This window comes from Macrobrachium rosenbergii, chromosome 28 (assembly GCF_040412425.1).
Source record: "Macrobrachium rosenbergii isolate ZJJX-2024 chromosome 28, ASM4041242v1, whole genome shotgun sequence".
In the NCBI taxonomy this organism is placed as follows: Eukaryota; Metazoa; Arthropoda; class Malacostraca; order Decapoda; family Palaemonidae; genus Macrobrachium; species Macrobrachium rosenbergii.
Window position 1 is genome coordinate 31,103,908 of NC_089768.1, and position 27,298 is coordinate 31,131,205.

General features: G+C 38.8%; 1 protein-coding gene across 1 annotated transcript; it reads right to left on the bottom strand.

Annotated features, from left to right (window-relative positions):
• Positions 1–93: 93 nt before the first annotated feature.
• LOC136854202 (muscle M-line assembly protein unc-89-like) lies at positions 94–27,243 on the bottom strand. The gene is made up of 7 exons (XM_067130508.1): positions 26,924–27,243; positions 22,312–22,458; positions 16,170–16,235; positions 10,867–10,983; positions 7,779–7,907; positions 5,235–5,321; positions 94–3,206 (listed from the first exon to the last, which is right to left on the bottom strand). Exons 1-7 carry the CDS (start codon positions 27,035–27,037, stop codon positions 3,081–3,083), a joined length of 786 nt encoding a protein of 261 aa, XP_066986609.1. The 5' UTR covers positions 27,038–27,243; the 3' UTR covers positions 94–3,080.
• Positions 27,244–27,298: the final 55 nt, after the last annotated feature.

A 27,298-nucleotide genomic window follows, 5' to 3' on the forward strand; every position in this document is an offset into this window, starting at 1 on the left:
TGCCACTGATATTACTCCCTCTGTAGTTGAATAGATACAATGTTGGCAGTAGAGGGTTGCCTTAATGTAAATAGGTGCCTATGAAAAGCTGACTTTAAAAACAAGTGTTTCATTCTTTTATTCTATCTCAAGTATTCCAGTGAAAATATTTTTTATGATGATTATTCCTACAGGTCTTGAATATGAGGCATCTTAACATAAATACATGGAACAAGATGAGAGGTGTATACTGTGATTTTTCAACCATAAATTAATCAATATGAAAATTGAAACATGAGGAAAACTTGAAGACTGAGATTAAAAACTCAAAGACATTAAATTTGTGTATCAAGACTTTCAAAACAGAATTAAACAATCTGGAAAATTAAATATGAGGATGCAAACAAAATTAATCAACATGGAAAATATCTGAAATATAAAAGTTCTTACTTCAAAATTAAATTCCTTACCTTAAAATGTTAAGCAACAAAATTTACACAAAATTAAAGTAAATAACAATACAAAAAAAATTTTGTAAAAATAAAAACTGCGCTGTAGATTTCACACCAAACACTAACCACAAATTTCACTTTTCATTATTAAGTACCACCACTACATCACATTTGTAGACTGTTACAGGCTACCCTAAGAGATTTATTCTAAAATTTGAGAGTTCAAAATGGAAAAACAAAAAAAAAAAGGTTTGGTATATAGGGGAACAAGCAAAAGTAAAGCTGCATTTGTACATGGTGTGCAATACCTTGTGGTGGGGTTAAACATTCTCCATGTCTTCAGAACTGTAAATGTAAGCTAGATTAAAGAGACCAGTGATGAATCATTCTAGAAGTTTAAATACCATGGCATTTATCAGTAAAGACATATTAAAATATGTAAAAAAATAATCAGGACATACAAAAATACAATACAGAGCCAACAGTAGGTATATATAAAATAAATAAGAAACATATATAGATATTAGTTGCTTAACACAAACACTACCAAGTTACTGACAAATTTGCCACCTTGTCACTTCAATACTGCTTAATAAATTGGAAACCAAATATGCAATTTACTAATGACTTAAATAACACAATTTTGTATGAGAAATGTTTCTTGTTTTTATTACATTCTCCTAGATAAAAACAGGAATATTAAAAAATAAAAAATGGTTTTCATTAGTTTACACAGCACTTCGCAATACAGCTGTAATGTCTATTAATGTGTATTCAAGATTAACGATTTAATTAAATCTTCCTACTTCTAACAAAACCTGAAATAGAATCTCAATTCTGTTATGGCAGTGTAACTTCAGAAATAAATAAGAGAAATATTTATGTCAATCTATATTTTGTACTCTCTCTATTTATACTAAGTTTATCTGCAAAATTAATCTTTTCTGGTTAGTAAAAATTGGGACAATAGCATGTGATGTTTACATTACCATATAAATCACAATATGACCACTACAACAGTAAGTTTACCATTATGAGGTCTATGAGCTAACCATTATTATATCAACCGATTAAAGTCCTTTAACATGACCACCAACCACATTTCTAGACTATTTCAGGAATGGCTGTTTTAAAATAAGATGAAAATTAGAGCAGTACAGTTGGACAGCCTGATGGGGGAAAAAACAAAGATGGGGCAAAAGAAAAACTAAAAGTATATAACCTTTAGTGCTGGTGCTGTTTACAATGAGCCGCTCAAAGCAGTACTCACCACATGGATACAAATAATTAAAGATACAGCATAAATAAGAAATAGCATGCATCCTCATCTTTCCGTACTGATAGTAAAATATTCATGGAAGTACAAAGTAACAAGAGAAATAATGATAAAATTTATAACAAGACTCATGATTAGAGTGCACGTACTTTACATTACTAATGGAAAAGAATACATGGTTATTCAGTTGCATAAACTTATTCAACTAACACCATTTTTACTAACGTGTCTAACATCATATTAAGGAAACATTTTTGAGCATATTACACTTCTACAGTACAAACAATGCCATAAAAATATTTCTACTTTAAAGAATACGCTAATCAAAGACACCATGGAAGCCAAATCCACAGCTGGATCTGGATCGGCTATATATCTACACTACACTGTACTGTAGAAAAGAAGCGGAGTCTACATCCTTCCCATCATTACTACTAAGAAAACAATGATAAGTATTAATTAAATGCAACTACCTCATATTTACAATTGTAATTAGAAACTGTGAAGCTCTGAGTTTTTTACCAGTATCTTCTCTGAATTCAATCATGATTATCTGCCAATTTTACAATTATGCATTCTTTGCCCATTCTTGACCACTATCACAGAGAAATGATTTACACGTAATGGAAGCTATAAGAATTTTCTACCGCATTTCAGACACCATATCAAGTATCCAACAAAATTTACTCATCCTTAAGACTAAACTGTGCAAAAATTGTATGAATATGGTAATTATAACATACTGTACATGCATATAAATTACAACAGATGCATACTTCTCTGCAAAGTAATGGGTGCATACCCAAAAACTAAACTAATACCGTAGTAAGAATTATTCAGTATAGTCTTGTAGCCTAGCTCTATGATAGGAGTTCCTTGAGAATTAAGGTGAGTTTTCATAAATATCAGTTTTCTTTTTGTACTACAGAAGGATATCCTTTTTTTTAAAGATCTTAATTTTGTTAACATGTTATTTTCAGCATGTGATATGTATAGTGAATTTCTATTTAACTTTAATCATGTTGTACATTAAACTGCATAATGGAGCCTAGCCTAAAACATGTTTCAGGCTAATAAAGGTCAAATATAAAGAGAAATCATCTTGACGAATCCTTGTTTCAATGGTTCTGGAAGCGAGCCTCTACCTTAACTCAAAATTAAAATAGAACATAAAACCTTATTATTAAAATGTAAAATAAGAATATGCCTACAGCATAAGTCTAACAAACATCCAACCTAAATTTTGAGTAAAAACAAAAGTTTATGAAAATCACATGAGCAACTTTTTAATAAAAAGTGGCATTACGACTACTGCAGGCTTCATTTGAAATTCTAATGTCAAAAAATATAATTTTTCACTTGTTAATGGACAACTATTTTTCATCAAATGAATGTATATCGAGTGATTTAAGGAAATCCTTCCGTAAAGCAACTTTTTCCTGAGCAGCTTTCTCATACTCTGAGAATTCAGGTTTAGGTATATTTTCAAGCTGATCCACCTGAAAAACAAATCCCAAATAAATTATTACAAAATGCCTTAAAAAAATATCTGCTAATATTCTCAAATACAAGTATAGCATCAAGGCCATACACAATGATCTAATTCAAGAATTAGTACTAAATGTCAGTATATATACAGCACAAGTAGATTGAGGATGATAATGATGGAATTAAAACATGTTAGGATCTGCAGCTGAAGAGTTTGGTTTGGTACAAAAATGGAGCTGAGATTAGGGTGACTTGTGACTACATGACACTTTAATATCTCTAAGGATGCGGTGATGTGAGAGGTAACAGAAAGGACAATAAATGTATGAGAAAAATTGTAGAATAAGACTAAGTTACAATTGGAGCTTGGAATGACAGATAGTTGCAGTTGATACAACACTGATTGAAGATAGTAAAGACAAACTGCAGAAAGTATTTATGACAGGAGAACGTCGGGAGTAAATGTGAGCAAGACTAATATTATAAGAATACAGTGCGTCACCGACTTACGGCGGATTCGATCTTATGGCGCTTTTTCAGCCCCCATAACTTGATGTTGCATCAAGTTACAGCGCTAACTGCAAGAATAGGCATCAAGTTAACGGGGCTTACGGTGCTGTAACCTGATGCAACGTCCCCAAACATCTAGTTACAGCGCCGATAATGGGAAAACACTGACTTGCAGCGGAATCAACTTAAGGCACGGCGCTGGAACAGATCGATATCCTGGTAGCTGAGCTAAGTACCATCCCATTTGAAGGAAATTAAAATCATTATTCTTTTAAGAACTGAGGTTTTAAGTTTTTCTTGCAACTTGGCCTAAACAATTTTTTTGGTCTAAATAGGGTTTTATTTTAACACTAAAAATTTGTAAGCCTATATGTTTTGCTTTTACAGCGATAAAAAACAAAACTTTTATTATATTTTGTTTATCATAATCAAAATATAGAAGGATGCTGAATATTAACCTGTAAATGTTTGGCTAGGCCTTGATCCTGGCCTGATATGTCCTGATATGTGAAAAGTGAAGTATCATATGATATATGTTATGATTTTTGTTATTAAGCATATGTGCTATTAGATTTTCATAATAATGTATTCTTTTAGTCATTACACAAATATATTATTGATCATTCCAGTGCTGAACAGTATTCTGAGCCTGTATGCTTGAGGACCAAGTCATTTGCTCCTTGAGATTATACTCTTCACGGTGAGACAAACCAGGAAAACAAAAATAATGTACTTCCATATATAATTAACACCAGTAATGGTTGGTAGATAATACTGATAGTGCTAGACACCCGATAGTCTAAGCTCTTGTAGCAGCATATGATGTGTTCCAGGTGGTGTGGATTTCATAAATTTTTGTACGCCACACAAAACAAATAATAATATTGCTGTAACACATTTCTAATAAGCATTGCACACACACACAGATGATGTGAATGAAATTTTTACCAGATTTTTAATGTAGAGGTACCAAAATGCAGCACAAAACAACAGCAACATGTTCGATATAAAATCAGCATATGTATACCTGTATGTATAGGTCTGTGTGTATGTGTATATATACACATATGCATCCTGCTCAGGTAAACTACAGTAAGCACACTTGCTGTGCATCTGCTCACCGTTTTATAGTATAGTGTACAGTATAGTGTATAGTGTACAGTATTCTGTGGTGTTTACAAGCATATGCAGTACTCTGCAGTGACAAAAAAGAAAAAAAAAATACGATATTGCTGTTGTACATCTACAGTTTTTCTGCCTTGCCCACAAGCTTCCAATATCCACAAGGGCTTTGGATGTATTAATGTAGGTAAGTGAGGTAACACTGTGACGTAAACAAACCATGAGTGTGGAATGCAGTAGAGTTGGCTGGTCCAATGTCAAGATTTAATTTTAGGAGCTTACTAGAGAAATTTTCATTAGAACAATGCGCAATGAATATTAGGTATTGAAGTGACTGCTACAGCTGTAATGAATAACGAAGTAACATTTCTCTGGCTACACAACCCATGCAGTTTATTCATACTTACTTTAACCTTTGAAGGCTTCTTTACTACATCATCACTACTGCTGCTGAAGGAAGATTCAGAGTAGTAACTGGTATCATCAAAGTCTTCCTATTTGCAAAAAAAACAATTAAAGCTTAAATTAGTTAAGGGGAATAAGAATACATAATGCTTACATACATACCTTAAATGAAGCATTACGATAAAACAAATACTATGAGTAAAGTGATGTGCAAAAATTTTTACTTGATTTAACACAACTGCCAGTGAACATTTTATTGTACAAGAGCAAACCAAACAATGCAAGAGTAAGTAATTGAAGACAACATTATATTCAAGAACACATAAATATGTAAATATTATTTATTTACACAGCTACCTTGAATATCATACGCCTTACTATATACTACAGTCATACCTCAATTTGGTTAACGACATTCTGTCCAAGGAAAAATCTGCTCTATTAACAAACTTTTGCTCTGTTTAAGGATGGACAAACACAACTGGCTAAGACAAGTATGGGATTAGGCACGTATGTGTGTGGTTCTCAGCTGAAACAAAGGAAATTTTCAGTCTGTGGGTGGGTCTCGCTCAGGGCCCATCTCTGCTAATCTGTCTCCAGTGTTTTACGTAATTCACGGGCAAAGTATTTGTACTGTATGAAAGTCATCATGGCTCTTATGAAGGCTAGATATGCCAGAAAAGCTGAGTCTGTTGCAGAGAATGTGTCTCTGGGAAAGTCCATAGGCTTGGAGGTCAGTGATGACGATGTGGAGAAGCGCAAAACAAAGCTCACTAGAGAACAGCACAATCTTCTGAGGGAGCAACAACATACGAATGCTGAGGAATTATCTTCAGAGGAGGAGGCGGAAAGGGTGAATGCCCCTAGTTCATTAAAAAAGGAAATGGGTGTGATACGGGAGGGACGTGTAGTTTTGTTGAAAAATAATACCCTGACAAAGCTATGGCAAGCCAAGTTATAAACCTGCAGAATAACGATGAAAATTTTCACTTTTAAGAGCATATTAAAAACCAATAACTGGACAGGTTTTTTGTGAGGACGAAACACTGTGAACCTCAAAAAGAAAGCAGCAGAGACAGAAAAGAGAAACCACCTCAGAAGTGCGGTTGTCTACCATTTTCATGGAAAGGGACTCGGAGGTCTCGTTAAATAATTATAAAAACGCAATATATTCATATATTTTTCAGTGTGCAAAAATCATTCAAAACATCTCTCCTCCTCTTCACCTTTCCCACCACCTACCACAAAAGCCATCAACTCTCCCAGTTCCAGGTCAAGATAGAATGAGGTTGCATTTATTTCATCTATCTACTCTGTGTATGTTTTTTTATGATTTTTGCATGCTATGCTTATTAAATTCAAGTTGAAATGCTTTTATTTGCTGTATTTTTGGATGTCTGGAACAGATTAATCCAATTCCCATTACTTTTCATGGGAAGAATTTGCTCTATTTAAGGACAGATGAGTTAAAGGGCAGCCACATAAAACCTGAGGTTCACCTGAGAAAAAATTACTAAATAGATATATCTTTCATTTCTTTTATATGACAACTGCATGTCTCAGTACATACTGATAAATAAACAAAGGTGCAGCAATTTTCTTTCTCTAGTTTGGATTTGATGTTTTCTGCTAAAAATGGTAAATATTCACCTCTGCTTGATGATACATCTGAATTTGTAGGCAAGATAACTAAATTTGCATTCTAATTTCTGTGCATTATTCAGGTATTAAATTTAATAAAAGAATATCTTTAACTTTACAGCCTTTTATTATGTTTTAAGTCAATACTGTAAAATTATTATGAGGAAGGGCACTGCATTGTTTTGAAAAAGGCTAGAAAACAACTAATGGCTGATTTATTAAATAAAAAAAAATTCAGAATTATTGTTTACTCTTCTGTTGATGCTAGAAGTAGCACGTTTAAACTATGTGGATGTACATGGCAACTAGAATTAAACTTGAAGGCTGATGAATAAAAACATACCAATACTTAAAAAGCACCAAATAACAATATGCTTCCCAAAAAATTAAAGTTGGCATGTGAACATTGATGTTGCACAGACATGGCATGCACTGAAAATAGCCACTGACTTATATTGCTGTCACATCTGTGCGGTTGAGATGCAGTGAAACCTGAGGCAGTCACTGTAGGACAGGAGATAGTGCCCTCCTGTCCTGAGTCTTTTATATTCTATCACTGTGCCAACAAGCACTATTCCGGCCGAGACCAACTAAAAGAGAATTCTTTGTAATCAGTTGGTCTGTCTTCAGGAGTCCTGAAGGGACCACGACAGTGTAATTCCTTTGAGGGCTCACCGCGGCTACCAAAAATAGGTTTTTCTTACGTCAAAACCTGTTATGTATAATGTACAACAGAAAAAGCACAAGCCTAATTAACAGAAATGAGTATCATGTTGTTATGTACCCTACATATGATCTAAAACTGACATTACAGAAAGTCCAAATTCAAAGCAACTACAGTACTCTTGAGAAGCGCAATTCGTATTCTAAAACTGTGGTGGACCACAATACACAATTTTACTTACTGTATCCTCCATGTCCTTGTATGCCTTGGTTATCTTTTCAGAAGTTTCCACTGCTGCTTTTCTGCTGGGATTTTTTCGCACCTCGTGTGTAACCTGATTATTACTCGTTGATTTTAATTTAGTAATACTCTGAAAATCATAAAAAATCTGACTCAGAATGTTATGCACATAAAAGTTATTTTTAATCCTTCTCCCATAAGCAATATTCAATCTGATTTGCTTTGTACCAAGTGACAATGCCTTGTGTGATTCAAACACCAACAACAGAAATATGAAAGCTGATACAACAAATAATACCAACGTGGTTTTGTGTAATCAACAAAAGGTTGGTTCCAAGAACTGAAACATTGGATAAAAAAAAACAAATAAGTATTATCATGAAATGGAAATATGAAAAACCATCAACGATTTCATACACATTAATCAACACTTTGAATGAAATACAAAGTACTCATTAGATTTACAAGGCAACTAGCCTTACACAAACATATTATAAAAATATATACCCTTATCCTCCACAGCACAGATCTCCATATGAAAGTAAAAGAGATCCTTCAAAATAAAACATGATGTGTGTAAAATAGAAAGGAACATTCCTTATGATGACAGCTCTTCTATATGACAACGGAAAAGAAGACCTTTCAATATCAAATACACAATTTTCTAGAATATCTGGACCTTGCATCCCACTTATTTACTATCAAACACAACTAAGGAACTATCCCTCTGTACTAGACCACAAGGCACATATACCAAGTAAAGAAAACTACAGTAATTTGAAATCTAAAGCCACACAAGAGCAATAATCTTACATAAAAGTTCATTTCAAATAAACAGAACACTTTTAAACTTCAACTTCCTCTCCTCCGCAGCTATTTTTCACTCACTCGTTTAAACTATACGAATAGAAATTTAGTAAATGTCCATGTAAATACAGCCTCCATAGCAATTTCTCAATTTTATATGTTGTGTACATTTAATTTTCCTTTCCTACTTTTGTATTAAATATGTCATTTCTTGAGCATTTTGTATCACTTTAATACTTTTGCTATTGTTTACCCTCTGCCAGGTCTTTTGTTATCTTGACACCCATGTTCCATTTCTCTCCGTAAAAGATAGCAAAATAACCATATTCAATGGCTCTAATTTACCAGCATTGATGTGTGAAGTAACCTTCTTGACTGTCATGTCCATGAATCCAAAATTCCTTATTTTTTTTTTAAAGAATAGAAGGGGTCTGTTTATTCTCATGAGGGTTCTGGGCTACAGCAAAATTCACAATTTCTACCTTAACAGATCAGTCTTGAGGATCACATCTGTTTGATGAAAAACAAGGCGCAGATGATCAGGAAGTGCATAAACAACTGGCTTCTTGAAAGAAGGGAACTGCTCATCTTGCTTGAAGACTATTCGAGAAGTAACTAATGCATCTGAGCATTTGCGAAGGGGAAAGAGGTGAGGCTCTGCCTTTGCTCTCTCCCCATTGGCTAACCTTGTTTTATTTTTAAACGGGTCCAGCTGCACTTTTGAGAAAGTTTGTTTCGTGTATGAACAGTTGTATTTTCACCCATTACTGTGAGTTGACAAAAATTTTTAATTTTTCTATCCTGCTTCTACCCTCACCTCTGACCTTGGATGAAATATTCCCACAAACTGGTAAGGCAGCATGAAAGTTTGGCTCTCTGTTGAGGAGTTTGGTACAACAGAATATTCACAACAAAGAAAGAAAGAAGTCATTACCCAGCTTGCTTTAGGTGCTGAGAGGTCAGTCCTATGAGTTAAGTATTTGAAGTCAGTGGTCTGGTTAAACTACATGGATGGTACACTTTGCACAGCAGCTCAAAGATTAACTGCTCTTTGTTTCACCTACACCCTTTTGTACACATACTGGTATGACTGTCACATATGTGGAGGTTTTGAATAAAGTAACATCTGTTTTCATTCATAATAATACAAGTTCAACAAGCCATCTTAAAAGAACCACTGACAGGCACATTCCAAAGAAAATACTGCAAATATTGTATGATCTATATCTGTACAAAAACTAACTGGGAAGAGAGTGCTCAGGACCATATTCTCTGGAGATGGGGGTTAAAGAGTGCTGTGGAGTTGAAGAGAGGTAGGGGGGAGAGGAGTGTTAGGTGACATAACTTGCATGCGCACCAGGAACAGCAATCTTTATACAGCTAGAATAACAGCAGTCCTTCCAATAAAAACAAGTAAAAAATGCATTGAAGTTTCTTGGGCGCAATCGAGTTCTTTTACAGCATAAAATGTTGAATGAGCCGAGGCCCATGAAACTTTCAGCCATGGCCTGGTGGTGGCCTGTCCTACAGTGTTGCCAGATGCATGATCATAGCTAACTTTAACCTTTAATAAAATAAAAACTACTGAGGCTAGAGGGTTGCAATTTGGTATGTTTAATGATTGGAGGGTGGATGATCAACATACCAATTTCCAGCCCTGTAGCTTCAGTAGTTTTTAAGATCTAAGAGCAAACAGAAAAAGTGGAGATGGACAGACAAAGCCATCTCAATAGTTTTCTTTTACATAACACTAAAAATGCATATCACCCCTCTCTGGCCTTCTGATCAATCTCTTATTTCTGTATTTTGTTTCTCTCCCTTACCTATTCACCCCACAACCAATGCTACCTATGGCATTTTAAAAGCCAGTTCACAAAATGGTGACATACAAGATTTTCAGCTTCATTTAAGTTGGGGAGGCCTGTTCCAAAGAAAGGTGACTGCTCTAATCCTTCAAAAGACAGTCCAGTTTCTTTTAGCTTCTAAATTTCTTACTCTCTCACCTGCTCAAATCACTTGCATTACAGTTATGGCTGGCTGGCACTAAACACATCAAATTATGATGAAAGAGAAGTTCTTGAGAGAGAGAGAGAAAGAAAAAGCATTGGATACCCCTGCATAGATAATTTTTTCTAACTACATATATCAAAACCTGACCTATTCATTGCAATGCCATTGCAAAATGTATAGTATGTGGCACAACCAAACTGATACTAGATACCTGCAACAGCAAATCTTGATATAAATTGAATTAATCCCTAATTTCACAGAATTTCACTTACCAAACTCTCAGCATTGGACGCCTTCTTCATCTTTATAAAGCCATCAATTGCTGCCTTTCTTCTGGGATTCCTTCGATTCTCCTCGATAACATGACAATTTTCTTCCTCAGAGTTATCCTGAAAAAATGGGAGAGATTGGATTTACATATTCTATAAATTAAAGGATATATTCTTCACCATTCTCTAATACTGAACATATACAGTAAAGGATATAATCTTCACCATTCTCTAATACTCAACACATAAAGTATGTTGTTTAGTACAAACTGATGCTGCTGTCATGTTATGTATGTGGAATTCAATTTGAGCAAATTCAGTACAAATAAGTGTCAGCTATTTGAAGAAATGAGCAAATTTACAATGATGTTTCATGTTAGATGAGAATCTGATCTACAAGAAACTATCAACTTTATCTATAAATGAATAAGCATTTGATACAAAAATAAGACTATTATATTAACCAGTACAAACTTGATCAAACATAGCTACTGTATATATCAACAATTGTTGTTTATTTTTACTGTTACATGCATACAGCACATGTAAATTTTCATAATAAAATTCATTATTTGGATAATGATATACTATTAAAGAAATCTAAATCTTCGCACTGGCAGGTACAGTTAGCATGCAAAATAAAGATGATTGCTTAACTTACCTGGACAACTGTACAATTAACCTTTTCTCCACTGAGTGTGTCTCAAATGTTTTAATTCTCACCAGAATTCTTCTTGACAACCCACTAAGTCGTGGGGAGGCTGGATGGCTTGTACTTTTACAGGAGGTAAGTAACCAAATAATAAATTTTATCACAAAAATTTACATTGTTGGGGATGAATCTCACATACTGTTAAAAAGAGCTCATTACCACATGGAGGGAAGGATGGTGGGTTAGTGCAGCTAGACAAGAATTGGTTCAGCCAAGCAAAGTGTCTTATATGAAACCCAAGATGTTCTAAGCTGATCTAGTATGACAAAGTAAGAGCAGCCTCAGAGAAAGCTACCTCTGCAGAAGCAGTGTTGAGACCCTGCACCTGGGTAAAACATTCCAACTGACAGCCAAAACTAAAGGAATACCAATTGATACAAAGGTACATCCCTATACAAATAATGTACCTTCATGTTTCCCAACACTCAAGACTGGGCTTTAAAATTAGGGAGAGACTACAAGGCTGCACCCAAGTTTGGTTCAGGAACAGAATGTACCTGCTATGACTAGTGGATTAAGGGCTTTACAATTTTCACACAGAAATTTTTGAAAACATTAACTGAAGTAGCAATAGCCCTCATATATTACAAATATTTACCATCAGAAAATTTGACCAAATGGCAAATAAGAAAGAAAATTTCATTTTAAAACATGAATGTTAGTCCTCCTAATTCCACAAATGATGAATTTTGCCTGATTGGCTTTTAACCTATTCAAGAAAATCTCAATTGCCCTTACCGAGAATAATAAGTCCTTTTGATCATTACCCACCAAGGAAGCCAAATTTGGATTTCTCAAAAATCTTGGTAGAGGTTTTCCTTGACATGAAAAACGGTAGAGGAAAGAATAGCATCTCCACTGCAAAAACCAAGTGTTTCATGAAAACACCTGCAATTCACTTGCAGTAGCTAAAGCTACTGAAAAGTGTCTTCAAAGTTAAATACTTCAAAGAAACTGTTACCTTGGGCTCAAATGGATCAGCTAACAAAAATTTTCACCCAAAGTCTAAATTTAAAGACAGAGGCTGATCTGGGAATCGAGGTGCCTTGATCTCAAAAGATCTGAAGACCTCTTTAAGATTAGATTGTTAGTGATGTCGCTCTGAACATGATGCAGCACCGAGGAAAACATTAACCTGCGACCTCAAATGGCAGGAATCATCATCTTAGCACAGTTAGAAACATGAAAATCTCACTAGTGTTATCAATAGAAGTACGAGTGCAGGAAATCCCTCTTGAGCGACACCAGGAGCAATATGCAAACCTTTGATACAGCTGAATCTCTTCCTGACTTAAAGGACAGACTCCTAGACACCTTAGAAAAACCTCTTGTTTATAAGAGGAAATTGATAGTATCCATGCAGTTAACTGAAGCACATGGAAGTTTTGATAAAACCTCCAAGTATTCGATTGTTTGACTAGTTTTCTCCTCAAAGGAAGTATTCGAGGAAGATCCAATGTCAGAGATAGGTCTGTCATTTCCCCCCTTTGCAGCCATCATGGGACTACTGGAGTCATCATGGAGTTCTGGACTCAAGTTTGTTGAGAACCTTACTTGTGGTTGCACAAGGCAGAAAGGCATAAGAATCTAAGTGTGACCAGTCCTGGAGAAAAGCATCCACTACTCGAGCCTGATGAGAGCAGTAAATCGGAAGCTTCTTGTTTTGAGCTGTCACAACCAGGTCTATGTTCCCCACAGTTTCCACAGCAAATGGCAAACTTGAGGGCAAAACCATTCTGTCAGAAGAATCTCATCTGTTTTGTTGAGATGGTCTAACATGTTCTTCCCTGGAATAAACTGGGGGATAAGTACAATATTCCTTGCTTCCAACCATAGAAGCAGTTTCTCTGCAAGGAAGGACATCAAAGAGGATTTCATGCCACCTTGTTTCCTGATATACAATATGCAGGTGGTGTTGTCCACAAACAACACTAGTACCTTGTCTCTCACCAGGTGTCTGCATTGCTTCATGATCTTCCACACAACCAAGAGCTCAAGACTTGATGTGTACAGACTTTCCTTTTAACTACAAATCTCCCAACATTAGCAGATTCCCAAGTAATGTGTCTCAACCCTTCACCTAAGTGTCTGAAAGTAATGTAATGACTAGATGCCTTACTTCCGGAGACAGACCTGCAATGAGTCTTTGACGATCTGTCCATCATTCTAAAATCCCCCAAAGACTCATCAGCACAGGTATCAAAGTTGAGTCTGAAAGGGACTTCCTACCCAAGTCTATCTGAGGTAGAATTGAAATGGTCTCATCCTGAGTCTTCACAGGTTGATGAACTTCTTCAATGAGGCCACATAGCCCAAGAGAGAAAGCCACTGCCTTACTGGATGCTGCTTTAGGGCTGAAGTCCTTTAAGAGTCAAGAAGTTGCCTACTTGTTTCTCTTAAGGAAAAGCCTGAAAACTGTGACAGTCTATACTTTTCCCCAGGTAGAGAACAGACCGAGTCAGAATCAGAGATAGCTTTTGAAGATTGATGAAAATCCCAAGACTAGGTCAGATGAAGTCACAGGTCCTTATCCCAAAGAACGGAGTCAGTCGAACAAACTTGTCGAGCTTTGATATGTCCAACACTGAGAATCAACCTCTGGATGCTTTCAGAACTAGAAACAGTCAGTTGTAAGTTTGTAAAAATCTGAAGTGATTACTGACACTTGCTTGATTACCTCCTTCTCTAACAGAGAATCAACTTCCTTTAGCAAGACTAGGAACATAGAAGAAGCCTTGGAGGAAGATGGATGAGTCTTAGAAGGGGGACCAGGTGCTCTGCAGGCTCCTTCAAGGCCGAATTCCAGGACTGCTTCAAGAAATTGTGGTTCTTCTGAGCAGAAACATCCTCCCTAACTGCCTTACAGAGGGATGGGTTAAGCAAGCACCCAGCCAGCAATTTATCTAACTCTCTTTCCTCTTCCTATATTTAAGGAATTTGTTAATAAATTCATCTGAGAAGTAGACGGAGCAGACAATGAAGGAAGTGAAATGCCTGTGCCATGTTTTAATTAACTGCTTCCTCAATTTATCAGACTCTCTTTCCTCTTCCTATATTTAAGGAATTTATTCATAAATTCAACTGACCACTCCCTTAACTCTTCACACCAATAGTTGAAATCATACCCCTAATCCTCATAACCAGTACATACTGTGTGTCTATCTAACTCTATTGAATACATTCTGTTAACATTGTAAGGGCTTTCTTCCCTTACACAATTGGAGCAGGATGATGAGAACAAATTTACAGGTTACTAAATAAAACTCTGACTGTAATATTATCATCTTAATATTACAGTGGTCTATGACCTTCAACCTTAACTCTACCTATACCTAACTTAGCCTAACTTAATACTATAGCTCATCAAAACTTAACCTGTGACTTTACTTTGGATCAAAAATTCCTGAAACACTATTGCCACGAGAGTAGTGGTCATGTTGAGTTACTGCCAGGGAAGGCAAAATATTCCTGCAGCCAGACCTGACATAATTAGGTAAGTCACTTTAGAACCACAAAGAATAATATACATATAGGTTCGTGTGTTGTTTCCTGTTCTTTATTGCCAAATACTAATGGGTATCTGGAATAAAAAAAAAAAGATTGATAGGATTAATTTATTAGGAGCTAGGCCATTTCGTCACCTGTCAATTTCTTTTGTACGCTCCTTTGAGGACAAACAGCAACTACGCTATCAAAAAAACAGGTTTTGACACAAGAAAAGCCTATTATTGGTAGCCGTGGTGTGTCCTCAAACCCACCCACTTTCCCTAACAAAAAGGCATGGGGCTGGAGTGAACATTCATCTTGCACAGACCTGGTGTTTAATGAGGAAGATAGCCGACATAAGTGCTGCTGTCACATCGGTATGAGCAGGATGAAGGGAGAACCAAGGCAATTGACATGGATAGGAGATATAGCCCTCTTGCTCTGAGTCCCTTCCATTCTATCACTGTGCTAATAAGCACTATTCTGGTCAAGAACAACTGTAAGAGAATTCTTTGAGATTGGCTGGTCTGTCTCACGGAGCCCTGGGGGACCATGAGAGTGTAACTCCTTTGAGGACAAACAGTGACTACCAAAAATATGTTTGTCTTACATCAAAACCCATTATTTATTCTGAAAGTCAAAACATATTATTTATTCTGAATGCCAACTGCACCTGCCAGTGAAAGATATAGCTATCTTCAACGGTAGTTAAGATTCATACAAAATAATTACCAATTAAATTCCAGACACTGTACCTGGATGCAAAATGCTTCCTCAAACAAACTGATAAACCGCAACTAAAATCCACTACAGTGCTTCACCAATTCAGTCCCAGTTCTCAGGAGAAATCTAATAAAACAGGACTCACTACAATAAATTATGATATTTGGGACTACTATTACAATAAGTCATTTGGTAAGTTTATCCCTAATAACAAACCCTCATCACTGAAACAAATAAAAAAACCAATAGCTTGCAGAACGTGATTAAAACAAATGGTTTTAATCACCTATAACTCCCTGTGATAAACATTATCAATGAAAAATTCACTAATAGACATCCCATTCAGATGGAATGCTGCAAAAACAGGCTATGTCAATCCACTTACCTCCAATACAATGTCTTTACTCCGCTTCATTTTCTCATTCTGTTTTCTTTTTTTGGCTGACGAAGGCTGAAATGAAAAAATGACATTTTTATGATAAAATAAAAGTTTTAAATATACTTACCAAGTAATTACATTGCTATTAGTTTCACTCGCTCGGCGACTAAAATTTTGAAATTCGCAGGTTGCACTATTTTGTTTTAGGTAGGTGACTAGCCCCGGCCACTTTCCGGGAAAGGCAGGAACAACTAGCAAAAGAGCTTCAATTTGTTTATGCCCTCATGTTCATGCAAGGGGAGGAGGGCAGGCTCCAATCATTTAATTACTTGGTAAGTATATATAAAACTTTATTTTATAAAATGTTGTTTTTATATGTCACTTAGCAAGCAATTACATTGCTGATTGCCACATTGACAGGAGGTGGGGTATGCATATCTACCCCAAAACATTAGGAATGGTAATGAATTTGAGAATAGAAAAGATTGCTAGCATTAAAGTAATGCCTGTTGTTTCCTTACCTGATAAGCGAGCTACTGCAGGAAGATAAGAGAATATCTTATCACTGTGATGTTTCCTCACTGTAAAAATAATTAAAATCCGAATTTCATACGTAAGTACACACCATTTCTCTCTCTCTCTCTCTCTCTCTCTCTCTCTCTCTCTCTCTCAATGAAATATGAATTACTGCATCATGGCGGTACAGAATTAAAAATAATTTCTTATTATTTAGTGGCGCGGTGCTATAGCCGTGGGTCGCCTACTATTTCAGTGGGTACCTTGCACCAAAGGACAATTCCGATTACTAAAAGATTAACATGTTGCCCCTTGCCCTGGGCGCAGTACAGAATATACAACCAGAAAAAGATCGTCACCTAATACTGTACCACAAAAAGATTAAAAACACCCCCAACCATAAAAGAACTGGAGGGTACTCCAGGTACACAGTACCCCCAGGCTCCCCTAAAAACTCAACTCCCTTATTTCAAGACAAAGAAACAAAAGGAAGAAATGCTTCCTACACTTCCCCCCAACCCCGCCAACACCACGCCAGCCACCAATAATGGACCCAATGTACTTCAATTATAATATAGTTTCAATTTCCTTTAAATAATGTGATGCAAACACCGACTTGCACTTCCAAAAAGTAGCTTGTAATATGGAAGAGAGAGATAAATTTCGCTTGAATACCAATGAAGTGGCTACAGCTCTTTTTCATGAGCTTTCACTTTACACAAGGAAAAAGCATCATCTCCAATCAAAGAATTAGCTTCTGAGATGAGGTCTCTGAGGAAGAATGCCAGGGCATTCTTCGACAGTGGACGCGAGGGGCTCTTAACCAAACACCATAAGGCACTAGAAGGTCCACACACTCCTTCTGTTCTGTGAAGATAATACTTCAGAGCCCTCACAGGACACAAAACTCTTTTCCTCACCTGGACCTAAAATTTCTGACAAACTTTTAATAAAAGAATGAGGCCAAGGCTTGGGAAGTGACTCGTTTGTCTAGAAATCCCAAGGAAAAGAAGCAGACAGCACTTCCTTGGGAGAAGCCCACTCTTCTATCTGTTGCATGGATCTCACTGACCCGTTTTGCTGTCACCAAGGCCACTAGAAAAAGGGTCTTCCTAGTCTAATCCCTTAATGAAATTGAGTGCACAGGCTGAAATTGAGGGCTGGACAACCAATCAAGAACCACATCTCGGCCATAGTACTACTGCTACCTCCTTCTGTCTCGTGGAGTCAAACGATCCAACGAGATCCGACAAGTCCTGATCAGAGGAAAGATCCACTCTCCTGTGTCAGAAGACAGAGCTTAACATGGCCTTAGAACCCTTGATCGTCAAAGTAAATGGGCTCCTATCGGTTTTCAAACAGAGCCTAACTCTATCTAAATAAGCTGTACAACTATCAAAGCAAGAATACTTCACCAAATGATGAATTAACAATTGGAAAATGACTAATTCCAAATCAAAGCTGCTGCTAATGACTGGTGTACAGCCATCAGCTGGCAGAAACAAATTGAAGCTCTTTTGCTAGTTGTTCCTCTCTTTCCCTAAAAGTGGACGGGGCTAGTCACCTACCCAAAATAAAACAGTGCGACTCACGAATTTCAAAACTTCAGTTGCTGAGCAAGTGAAACTATTAGCAATGTAATTACTTGATAAGTTACTTATATAACAATGACATTTTCATAATAAGATAAGTTTTAGGTATACTTACCCAGTAGTTAAATTGCTATTGTTTCAAAACCGAACAGCGGCTAGAATTCAAAATTTGTGCCAGCAAAAACAAAAAACAATATGGTGGCTAGGGGATACCCCCTCTACCCACGGGTGGAGGAGTGAGGAACTACCTTAACACAAAACTTCAGTCGTTTATGCCCTACATTCATGAGAGGGGAGGAGGGAGGGCTTTGATCATGTAACTACTGGGTAAGTATACTTAAAACTTTATTTTATTATGAAAATGTCATTTTTAAGTATGTGTTAACTTACCCAGTAGTTACACAGCTGATTCCCACACTAAAGGAGGCGGGACCATGAATAAACAGAACTATAATTAAGTTTGTGTTAATCTTCTTTTCTTGGGTAAAAGAAAAGTTGTAAGTTCCTTACCTGTTAAGCGAGCAATCCATACTGATTCTGCCTCTTAAATATGGAGCTCTTCTTAACTGCTAGACATGGCGAGGGAGCCATGGGACATCTATACCAAGTATATTATCCTTGTGACTTAGAAGGGTTCATATGACACCAAGGATGACCAAACAAATGCCCCTGCCCAAGGCGCAGTACCAACCGAAAAACATAAAACCAATCGATGGGTATCACCACTAGCCTACACCAAAATTAAACCCCTTAAAAAGCTAATGACTGAGAGGTACTCCTAAACGCACAGCACAATGTACCCCCAGAGCCCCCAGCAAACTCCAAAACCTGCGTCAAGGAGAAGGGGACACTAAGGAAGGATGAACTTTCTTATCACCTTCACCCAATACCATGCCAGCCACTACGAAAGGACCTAGGGTACTGCAATTAGCATATGTTGTCTCCATATCTCGCAGATAATGCGAGGCGAACATTGACCTACTACTCCAAAAGGTCGCTTGTATAATAGAAGAAAGAGACAAATGGCGTCTGAAGGCAACTGTCATAAGCCTCCACTATTACACTCCGAATAAAGAAAGCCAACGAATTTTTGAGAGGGGTCGAGAAGGATTCTTAACAGAGCACCAGAGATGGTCCGAGTTACCTCTAATAGACTTGGTTGCTTGAATACAGAACTTGAGAGCTTTAACGGGGCATAAGAGTCTCTCCTCTTCACTGTCAACTAGATCTGTCAGATTATGAATCTCGAATGACCGTGGCCAAGGCCTGGATGGGGTTTCATTCTTGGCCATAAAACCCATATTAAGGAACAGATAGCATTTCCATTTGCAAAACCTACTTTTTTATTTAAGGCATGCACTTCACTTATCCACTTCGCTGTAGCTAAGGCTACTAAAAAACAGTGTCTTTCTCATCACCTCCCTCAAAGACGCTGTGCTGAGAAGTTCGAATCTATCGCTCCTAAGCCACTCCAGAACCACGTCCAAGTTCTAACCTATTAATCTGACAAATCTTTGTCACCAGACAAATCTAGACCACAGTGTCGAAACACCGAGCCCAACATAGCCCTGTAACCCTTAATGTTAGAGGTAGATAATAGCTTCGTCTTCTTCAAGTACAAGAAAAAATCGGCCACTTGCGCTAAAGATGTCTTAGAAGAAGAGACTCCCTCTCTCCTGCACCAGTCTCTAAAAACATTCCACTTGGCCTGGTATACGTCCAAAGAGGACCTCCTCCTACATTCCATGATAGCTTCTGAAGCTTGCTGAGAAAATCCCTTGTCCCTGAGGAGACGGTTGATAGTCTGGACACAGTTAGCACTAGACCCAACAGACCCTTGTGGAACTCTCTTACGTGAGGCACCTGATTAGATCCTTCCTTTGAGGTAGAAGTCTTGGATAATCTGTCAGAAGTTCCAGCAGATTCGGGAACCATTCCCTCGATGGCCAAGGTGGGGCAATCAGAGTCATTCTGACATTCTTGTATGTCCTGAGTTTGTTCAACACTTCCCTGACTATCTTGAATGGCGGAGAGGAAGGCGCTACATGAGAGAACGAATCCGGGAAACTCTCAACAAAGAATTTCAAAAGCTTCTTGTAAGCGGTGGAATTGTGACTCTCCTGTTCTATTTCCTCATCACCTTCTTTGTCTGCTTCCCCATCTGAATGTGTAGGGGAAACAACTACCAGAGAACGAGTCTTGTTCTGAGTGGGTTGCACAAAACCCAAAATCTTATCCAACTTCGCTTGAATGGAAAACGCCGAAAGGTCCTGAACTTCCTGCTCGGAAATACGTGTTGGAGAACCCGAGTGTCTGCCAGACAAGAGGCGAGTTGGCGCCAACGAATGAGTCGAAGCTTCAGGCGCAAGAATGCGCTTCTCCTGATACTGGCGCTCACGTGCTACCTCCTCTTCATCATCCAGTCAAAAAGACTGCTTTTGCGCCTCCGCATCAAGCGAAATCCTCTTACTCTTCTTAGCAGATGTTAATCAGGGCCTTGGAACCAACTCCGGTGCTCCCTCACCGTCTCGGGGAGGCGAAAAACCTCCGGAGCCTCCCACCAACTACAACCAAGGGAAGAAGCATGAACAAGTATTCGCTTCTTAGGTACTGCCTCAGGCGAGACACCGCGAGACCTATTAAGCGGGCGAGACTTGCCCGAAGAGACCACTGGCACCTGGGCGAAGACTCTCCCGAACTCAATAGGTTCGCAAACTCCTCTCTGGAGATGCCTTTCCGATGGTGCTCCCTAGCGATCTGGAAGTCGACATCAGATCCACCTGAGGGGGCGACTACCCAGGAGCAGACCCAGCTCGCCTCCCTTAGGCCTCCAGTATGCTTCCTCCCAGGGGATGGGAGTCTAGCAGGGACCTTTGCCTAGGAGCACAAGCGGGCCGAGTAGCCACCTCCTCCACTTCACAAACACTAACAGTCGTCACTTTATCCTCCAAGGATTTTACAGAGGATCCCAACTTCTCAACCACTTGAAGCATTACCAAAAATTTAACAGGAGGGGTGTTAATGGGAGAAATGGAAAGTTCATGATCCTGATTATCTACTTCCTTAGAGGAAGCTCTAACTGCAGCTTTCTGCTTCCTATCAGAATCTAACTTTTTCATCCTACTTGAACAAATCATCCACTTCCCTTCAACCCAAACTCTACATTCATCACGTCAAATTCGGGTTACAATTCTGACCTCTACAAGCTGCGCAAACAGTGTGTGCATCATAAATCTCTTTAGCTAACCTACTTTTGTACCCTTTGCTGCAAACTCTAATTGCCCTGCTCTTACCTGAGCTCAAGTCTGACATACTGCAAAGAAAAGAGGATAGCTAAAATAACACAAACTAGAAATGATGTAACTGCTTGTCCTAACTAAATACTGAAGACAAAACACTAAGTACATCACCAAATTCCAATACCAGAATATTCCTGAATTCTAGCAGCTGCTGCAAGCAGTTATGTACAGCACACATCCGCAGAAACGACTGAAGTTTTGTGTTAAGGTAGTTCCTCACTCCTCCACAGTGGGTAGAGGGGGTATCTCCTAGTCGCCATATTGTTTTTTGTTTTTGCTGGCGCAAATTTTGAATTCTAGCTGCCGTTCGGTTTGGAAACAATAGCAATGTAACTACTGGTTAAGTTACATACAGTACTTAAAACAGATATTTACAGTAGCACTTACTCTTGCAACACATATTTCTGTTAAGGAAGCAGTCAAAAACAAATTAGTTTTGAAAAGGGTAACATTCAGAGGGCATTTCTAAAATAACTAAAACACTGCAATGCAATTCACTGTTACAATATTTCACATATACAAGACAGTTTCTTACCCTAAATTAATTTACATGTCCAAATGTGCTCAATAGGTTGTCAGTGGTACTGACCTCTCTAATAAAAAGCAATAAGTAAAAAGGAACAAGGTCATCTCAGCAGCCCACAAACATGCCAGCAGTTCCTATCTCATGCCTCTCTTCATGACAGACTGGAGCAATAAAGTTATTCTACATTCAATAACAAACACGGTTAAACTACTTACCTTTATATTATGTCTTGTAGCATCTGAACCTATAACAGGCACAAGTTTTCTTTTGGCTCTTGACAATTTAGGTTTAAACTCATCTTTGTCCTCACTAGGTGGCTTTCCAAGGTAATATTCAATGACAGAAGCTGGCAATTTTTTAATCTAAAAGAAAAAACACAGTAATCAGAACTTTTTAAAATGTAAAACAATAGTATACCAAAACTATACCTTAGGTCAATTGCAAAAAAACTCAAAATCATAATCAAGTAATAATTAATAACTAAGGGAAGCAAATTTATAATCAACACCACATATACAATACAGTCGTCATCATTAACAGTTTTATGAAAGGTTTACTGTTTATGGGGCTAGACACCTGAGGAGCTCTCTCCACTTGCTTCATTTTGTGCGCTGTAGTATATACCCATGTCTCTAACCGAATGCTCCTCTTTCCCTCTCCTCGTATGCCAAAACCATCTCAATTTTCTGGGTACTGCATCCCTCAACTATTTCCTGATTTGTGATATGATTTAGCTGGAGTCATGATTACTGTATCTGCATTTTGTAATGAAGCCTTTTCAGTGATATTTATTGAGAAAAATCATAACCTGACCTCACCTAGGGTGCCATGTCCTTCCTGGTGTGGGAAGGAAGAGGGATGGGGCTACAATACCCGTTTCACTTCTGCTAAAATGCATAAGCGGATTCACTATGCTGCCATGGACCCCTCCCTTCAATTTTTGTTAAAAAGTATATTACTGTTTTGTACATCCTGACAACCTAACCAAGGGAGTGTGTTCGACCTATGCTAACAACTGTGGCAGAGCTCCTTACCAGGATACATCTCATAAAGTCCTGGTTTCTTTCAACTTCTGCCGTAAAAAATGACATTTTTATAATAAAGTTTTATTTACACTTACTAGTAAGGAAACACTATGTATAAGCTAGTAGGTTCATTTCAGTATTTATATACAAGTGGACGGAGAAACATCTGTCACTGGTGAAGACTGGACGACACACTGATTATCAAGCAATGGCCAGAGGCAGGAAAAATACAATGTTACCATATCCTCGGGGCATTGCCATATTCATAATAAAATATAGAAATATAAAGTACATAGGAGGTGTCTTTATTATGCATGAGACATCAATAATATTCATAGTGGGTATATAAGGGGTATATGATAATGTAATGAATACAAGCATAGTAAAATAGTAGTTAATGTAGTCACACATTTCATTTATCTACAATTACCTACAAAGTCCTCTAGGGAAGGGGTCGTGAAGAATTCGAACCTAGCGTCACGGACCAATGGGCTCTGTGAAGGATTCAACCCTAGCATCAGGGACCGATGGGTTCTGAGTCTTCGCTACGAAGTCTAGGATGAAATAGAACGTAACTGATCTCCATCCCCTTGAGTGTTTAACATCGAAAGAAACTCTGTGAAGTTTTCCTTCCCTCTTCACCAATGCCAGGGCAAGCAGGAGGATGGTCTTGAGGGTCAGATCCCTGTCTGACGACTCTCGTAAAGGCTCGTACAGTGCACAAGTCAGGCTCCTTAGAATGAGAGTCACATCCCACTCAGGGACCTGATGAAGTCCCTGGGTGGTCAAGACCTATTGAAGCTTCTCATCAGCGGAGAAATCTTGAAAGAAGAGGAGATATCTACCACTTTCAACTGCAAGACTAGGCCAAGTGTAGCTCTGTAGCCTTTCACAGCTGAAACAGAGAGAAGCTTCTCTCAAGAGAAAGACTAGGAAGTCAGCAACCTGCTGAACAGTAGCTCCGACCGGAGAGATACCCTGTCTATGACACCAACCACAGAAGACATCTCCATTGCTGCGCGAAGCGAAAAGCCTCTCGCTCGCAGGAGATGCTGGATAACCGCCAGCCAAGAAGACAGGGACTGCACTGCCTGGTGGTACCGCTCTACGTGGGGTTGACACAGCAGGTTGGGCCAGGGAGGAATCTCTTTTGGTGCCTCGGAAAGAAGAGCCATTTAGGAGTCACCAGAATCATCCTGAGATTCAGGGTGATCATCACGTGGCTGATCAACTTGCTAATCAGACAAAACGGAGGAGAGGCATAGATGTCGAGGTTGTCCCACGGGTGTTGGAATGCATCCTCTGCCGCGGCCCATGGGTCAGGCACAACTGAACAGAAGACCTGAAGTTTCCTGTTGTGCCGGATGGCAAACAGATCTATGACTGGATGCCCCCACAGATCGAACAATCTCTCCGCGATATCTGGGTGAAGGGACCACTCTGTCCCTATCACCTGATTCAGGCGGCTAAGCTTGTCTGCCACTACATTCCTCTTGCCTGGAAGATACCTGAGTGACAGCTCTACCGAGTGGGCCAGAGCCCACTCATGCACCTGCATTGTCAACTGATGAAGTGGAAGGAACACCAGGCCCCCTTGCTTGTTGACGTATGCCACTACCATGGTGTTGTCGCTTATCAAACACCAAAGAGTGTCCTATCACTCGATCCTGAAACTCTTGGAGGGCCAGGAAGGCTGCCTCGAGTTCCAGGATGTTGATTTGAAGGTGCTTGTCATCTCGGTGCCACACTCATGAAGCCAGCAACTCCTCCCGGTGTGCGCCCCATCCCTTGGTTGATGCGTCCAAGAACAGAAGCAAGTATGTAGGGGGAGTATGTAGGCATACTCATATTAAGAGGTTCCTGTCTTCCATCCACCAGTCTAGGTCCTCTCTTACCTCCTCCAAAAGAGGGATGAGAAAGGACTGGGGTTCTTGAGACTGGGACCAGTACTCCTTCAGTCACCACTGCAGGGACCAGCTTCTCTAATGACAGGTGACCAATGACGACTTGCCATTGTCGAGATGGCTGCTCCTGTCGAGACAGGAACAGCTGTGCTGCCTTCCTGAACCTGCTGATATGAGGGTCCGAGAGGAAGACTCTTGCTGCTACCGTATCTATCATGCCCAGGTACTTTATCCTCTGCTTGGGGTGAGATCTGACTTCTCAAGATCTACTATGATCCCAAGATCGCAGCAAAACTCGAGGAACCGATCCCTGTCCTGAAGCAACTGCGGGCGGGAGCTCACCAGGACCAGCCAATCGTTGAGATACCTCAATAGACGTATCACGTGTGAATGGGCCCAAGCTGACACTAAGGTGAACACTCGCATGAACACCTGGGGAGCAGTCGAGAGCCTGAAACAGAGTGCCCTGAATTGGAACACTGTATCCACAAGGATAAAGCGAAGGTACTGGCGGGAGGATGGATGGATGGGTATTTGGAAATACGCATCCTTCAGATCCACTGTAGGCATGAAGTCGTTCTTTCTGATGGAGGCAAGCATGGAATGAGCCGTCTCCACTGTGAACCGAGTCTGGCGAATGAATCGGTTCAGGGGAGAGAGGTCTACGATCGGTCTCCAGGCCCCAAAGCTTTCTCCATTATGCTAGCCTACCCTAACCTAGCAGTCTGTGTTACTGAGCCAGATCCCATGGTGAAGAAAACTCCACTTTTCACCAAAAGCTCTCCTATAACACTGCACATGCACAATAGCACTCCAGGATGGCTAGTATACAACTTCTGAGGTTAATTACAGGTTAATTACAGGTGACTAACAAAAAATAACAGTAAATTCTTGACAAGCAACCAAAATACTATAGCCTAGCCTAGGAAAAATCAATTTCCAAAGTAATACCCCATGCGGAGCTATTGCTTATTCCTACCTTTTTTAGAATCTCTGCTCCTGTCAGCAGACAAACAGCATTTTATCATTGTTTTCCTTGATTCAATAAATGGTTATTTTTCGGAAGACTCCAGCCACCTCCATTATAATTTATATTTTTCTTGAGTAAAACATCAAAACAAAAAATTTCTTCTCAATACAAAACCTGCACAAATGCTTAAAAACAGAGAAAAATAATCAATCAAATTACGACTTATAAGGTTAAGTATACCTTAGTTTAACCAGACCACTGAGCTGATTAACAGCTCTCCTAGGGCTGGCCCAAAGGTTTAGATTTATTTTACATGGCTAAGAACCTGGTTACCTAGCAACAGGACCTAGAGCTTATTGTGGAATCCAAACCACATTATTACGAGAAATTAATTTTATCACCAGAAATAAATTCCCCTAATTCTTCATCGGCCGGTCGGAGAATCGAACGCAGGCCCAGCAGAGTGCTAGCCGAGAATGATACCAACCCGTCCAATGAAGAACCTACGACTTATAAGGTAAGAAAATATCGGCCCCCCAACCCCCTCCATAGCCAATAAGGCAAAACTGTAACCAGTAAACACCCCTGGGATACGTTAGGTTGGTATTTTTAGGTTCTTTTGATGCCTTATCATTTCCTAGCCATTTTTGCATTAAAAACCCAAAATGGTTTTTCATGCAAAAATGGCTTGCTGGAGTCTTTTGAAAAATTACCGGTAATTTGGTAACAAATTACCGAATAAAATAGCCTATTTGATAAATGTGTGTGCTGATCTTGACATAACGAAATGCAGAGGATTTGGACCCCTCAACTGTAGGATTACCAACTACCCCAATCTAAGTGTCCCAGGATGGCTTCTTACGACCCGATTCCGGAAGACCCACCCAAAAGATAGATGGCACGCTTCCCCCACCACCACATCACTCACCTTAACCAGTGGGTAATCATTTTTATTCTTCCCATAGAAGCTTGCAGGTGGTAGCGTTGCGCTTTCATTTGAACTGGCAGAGCTCGAACTGCAGTTTAAATCTACCGTATCCATCTTCGAACTGGGCAGGCAAAGGAGGTACTTCCTACGCTAGGCTGTAGTCTTTTATCCTTTCCGTATGCTAAATTCTCTTGGTATCACACGCGACTTTTTATCTGGAACCAAATAAGCACTGTCATGGCGTAAAAAAAGACGTTCACGGGAAAATTGTTTGAACTTCGATAGTAGACGGTCTGCCGAGTAGTAGTCGTATTGACAGGGATTTTGCTTTGTAACGGCTCGGCTCCTCATTGTTCGTTTATGCTTAGATTGCCT

Coding starts and splice junctions, on each gene's coding strand:
- LOC136854202 (XM_067130508.1), bottom strand. CDS start 27,037: ATGGATACGGTAGATTTAAACTGCAGTTCGAGCTCTGCCAGTTCAAAT. Junction 22,459..26,923: donor ATGATTACCCACTGGTTAAG/GTGAGTGATGTG, acceptor TTTTTCTTTTAG/ATTAAAAAATTGCCAGCTTC. Junction 5,322..7,778: donor ACAAGGACATGGAGGATACA/GTAAGTAAAATT, acceptor TTTTGCAAATAG/GAAGACTTTGATGATACCAG.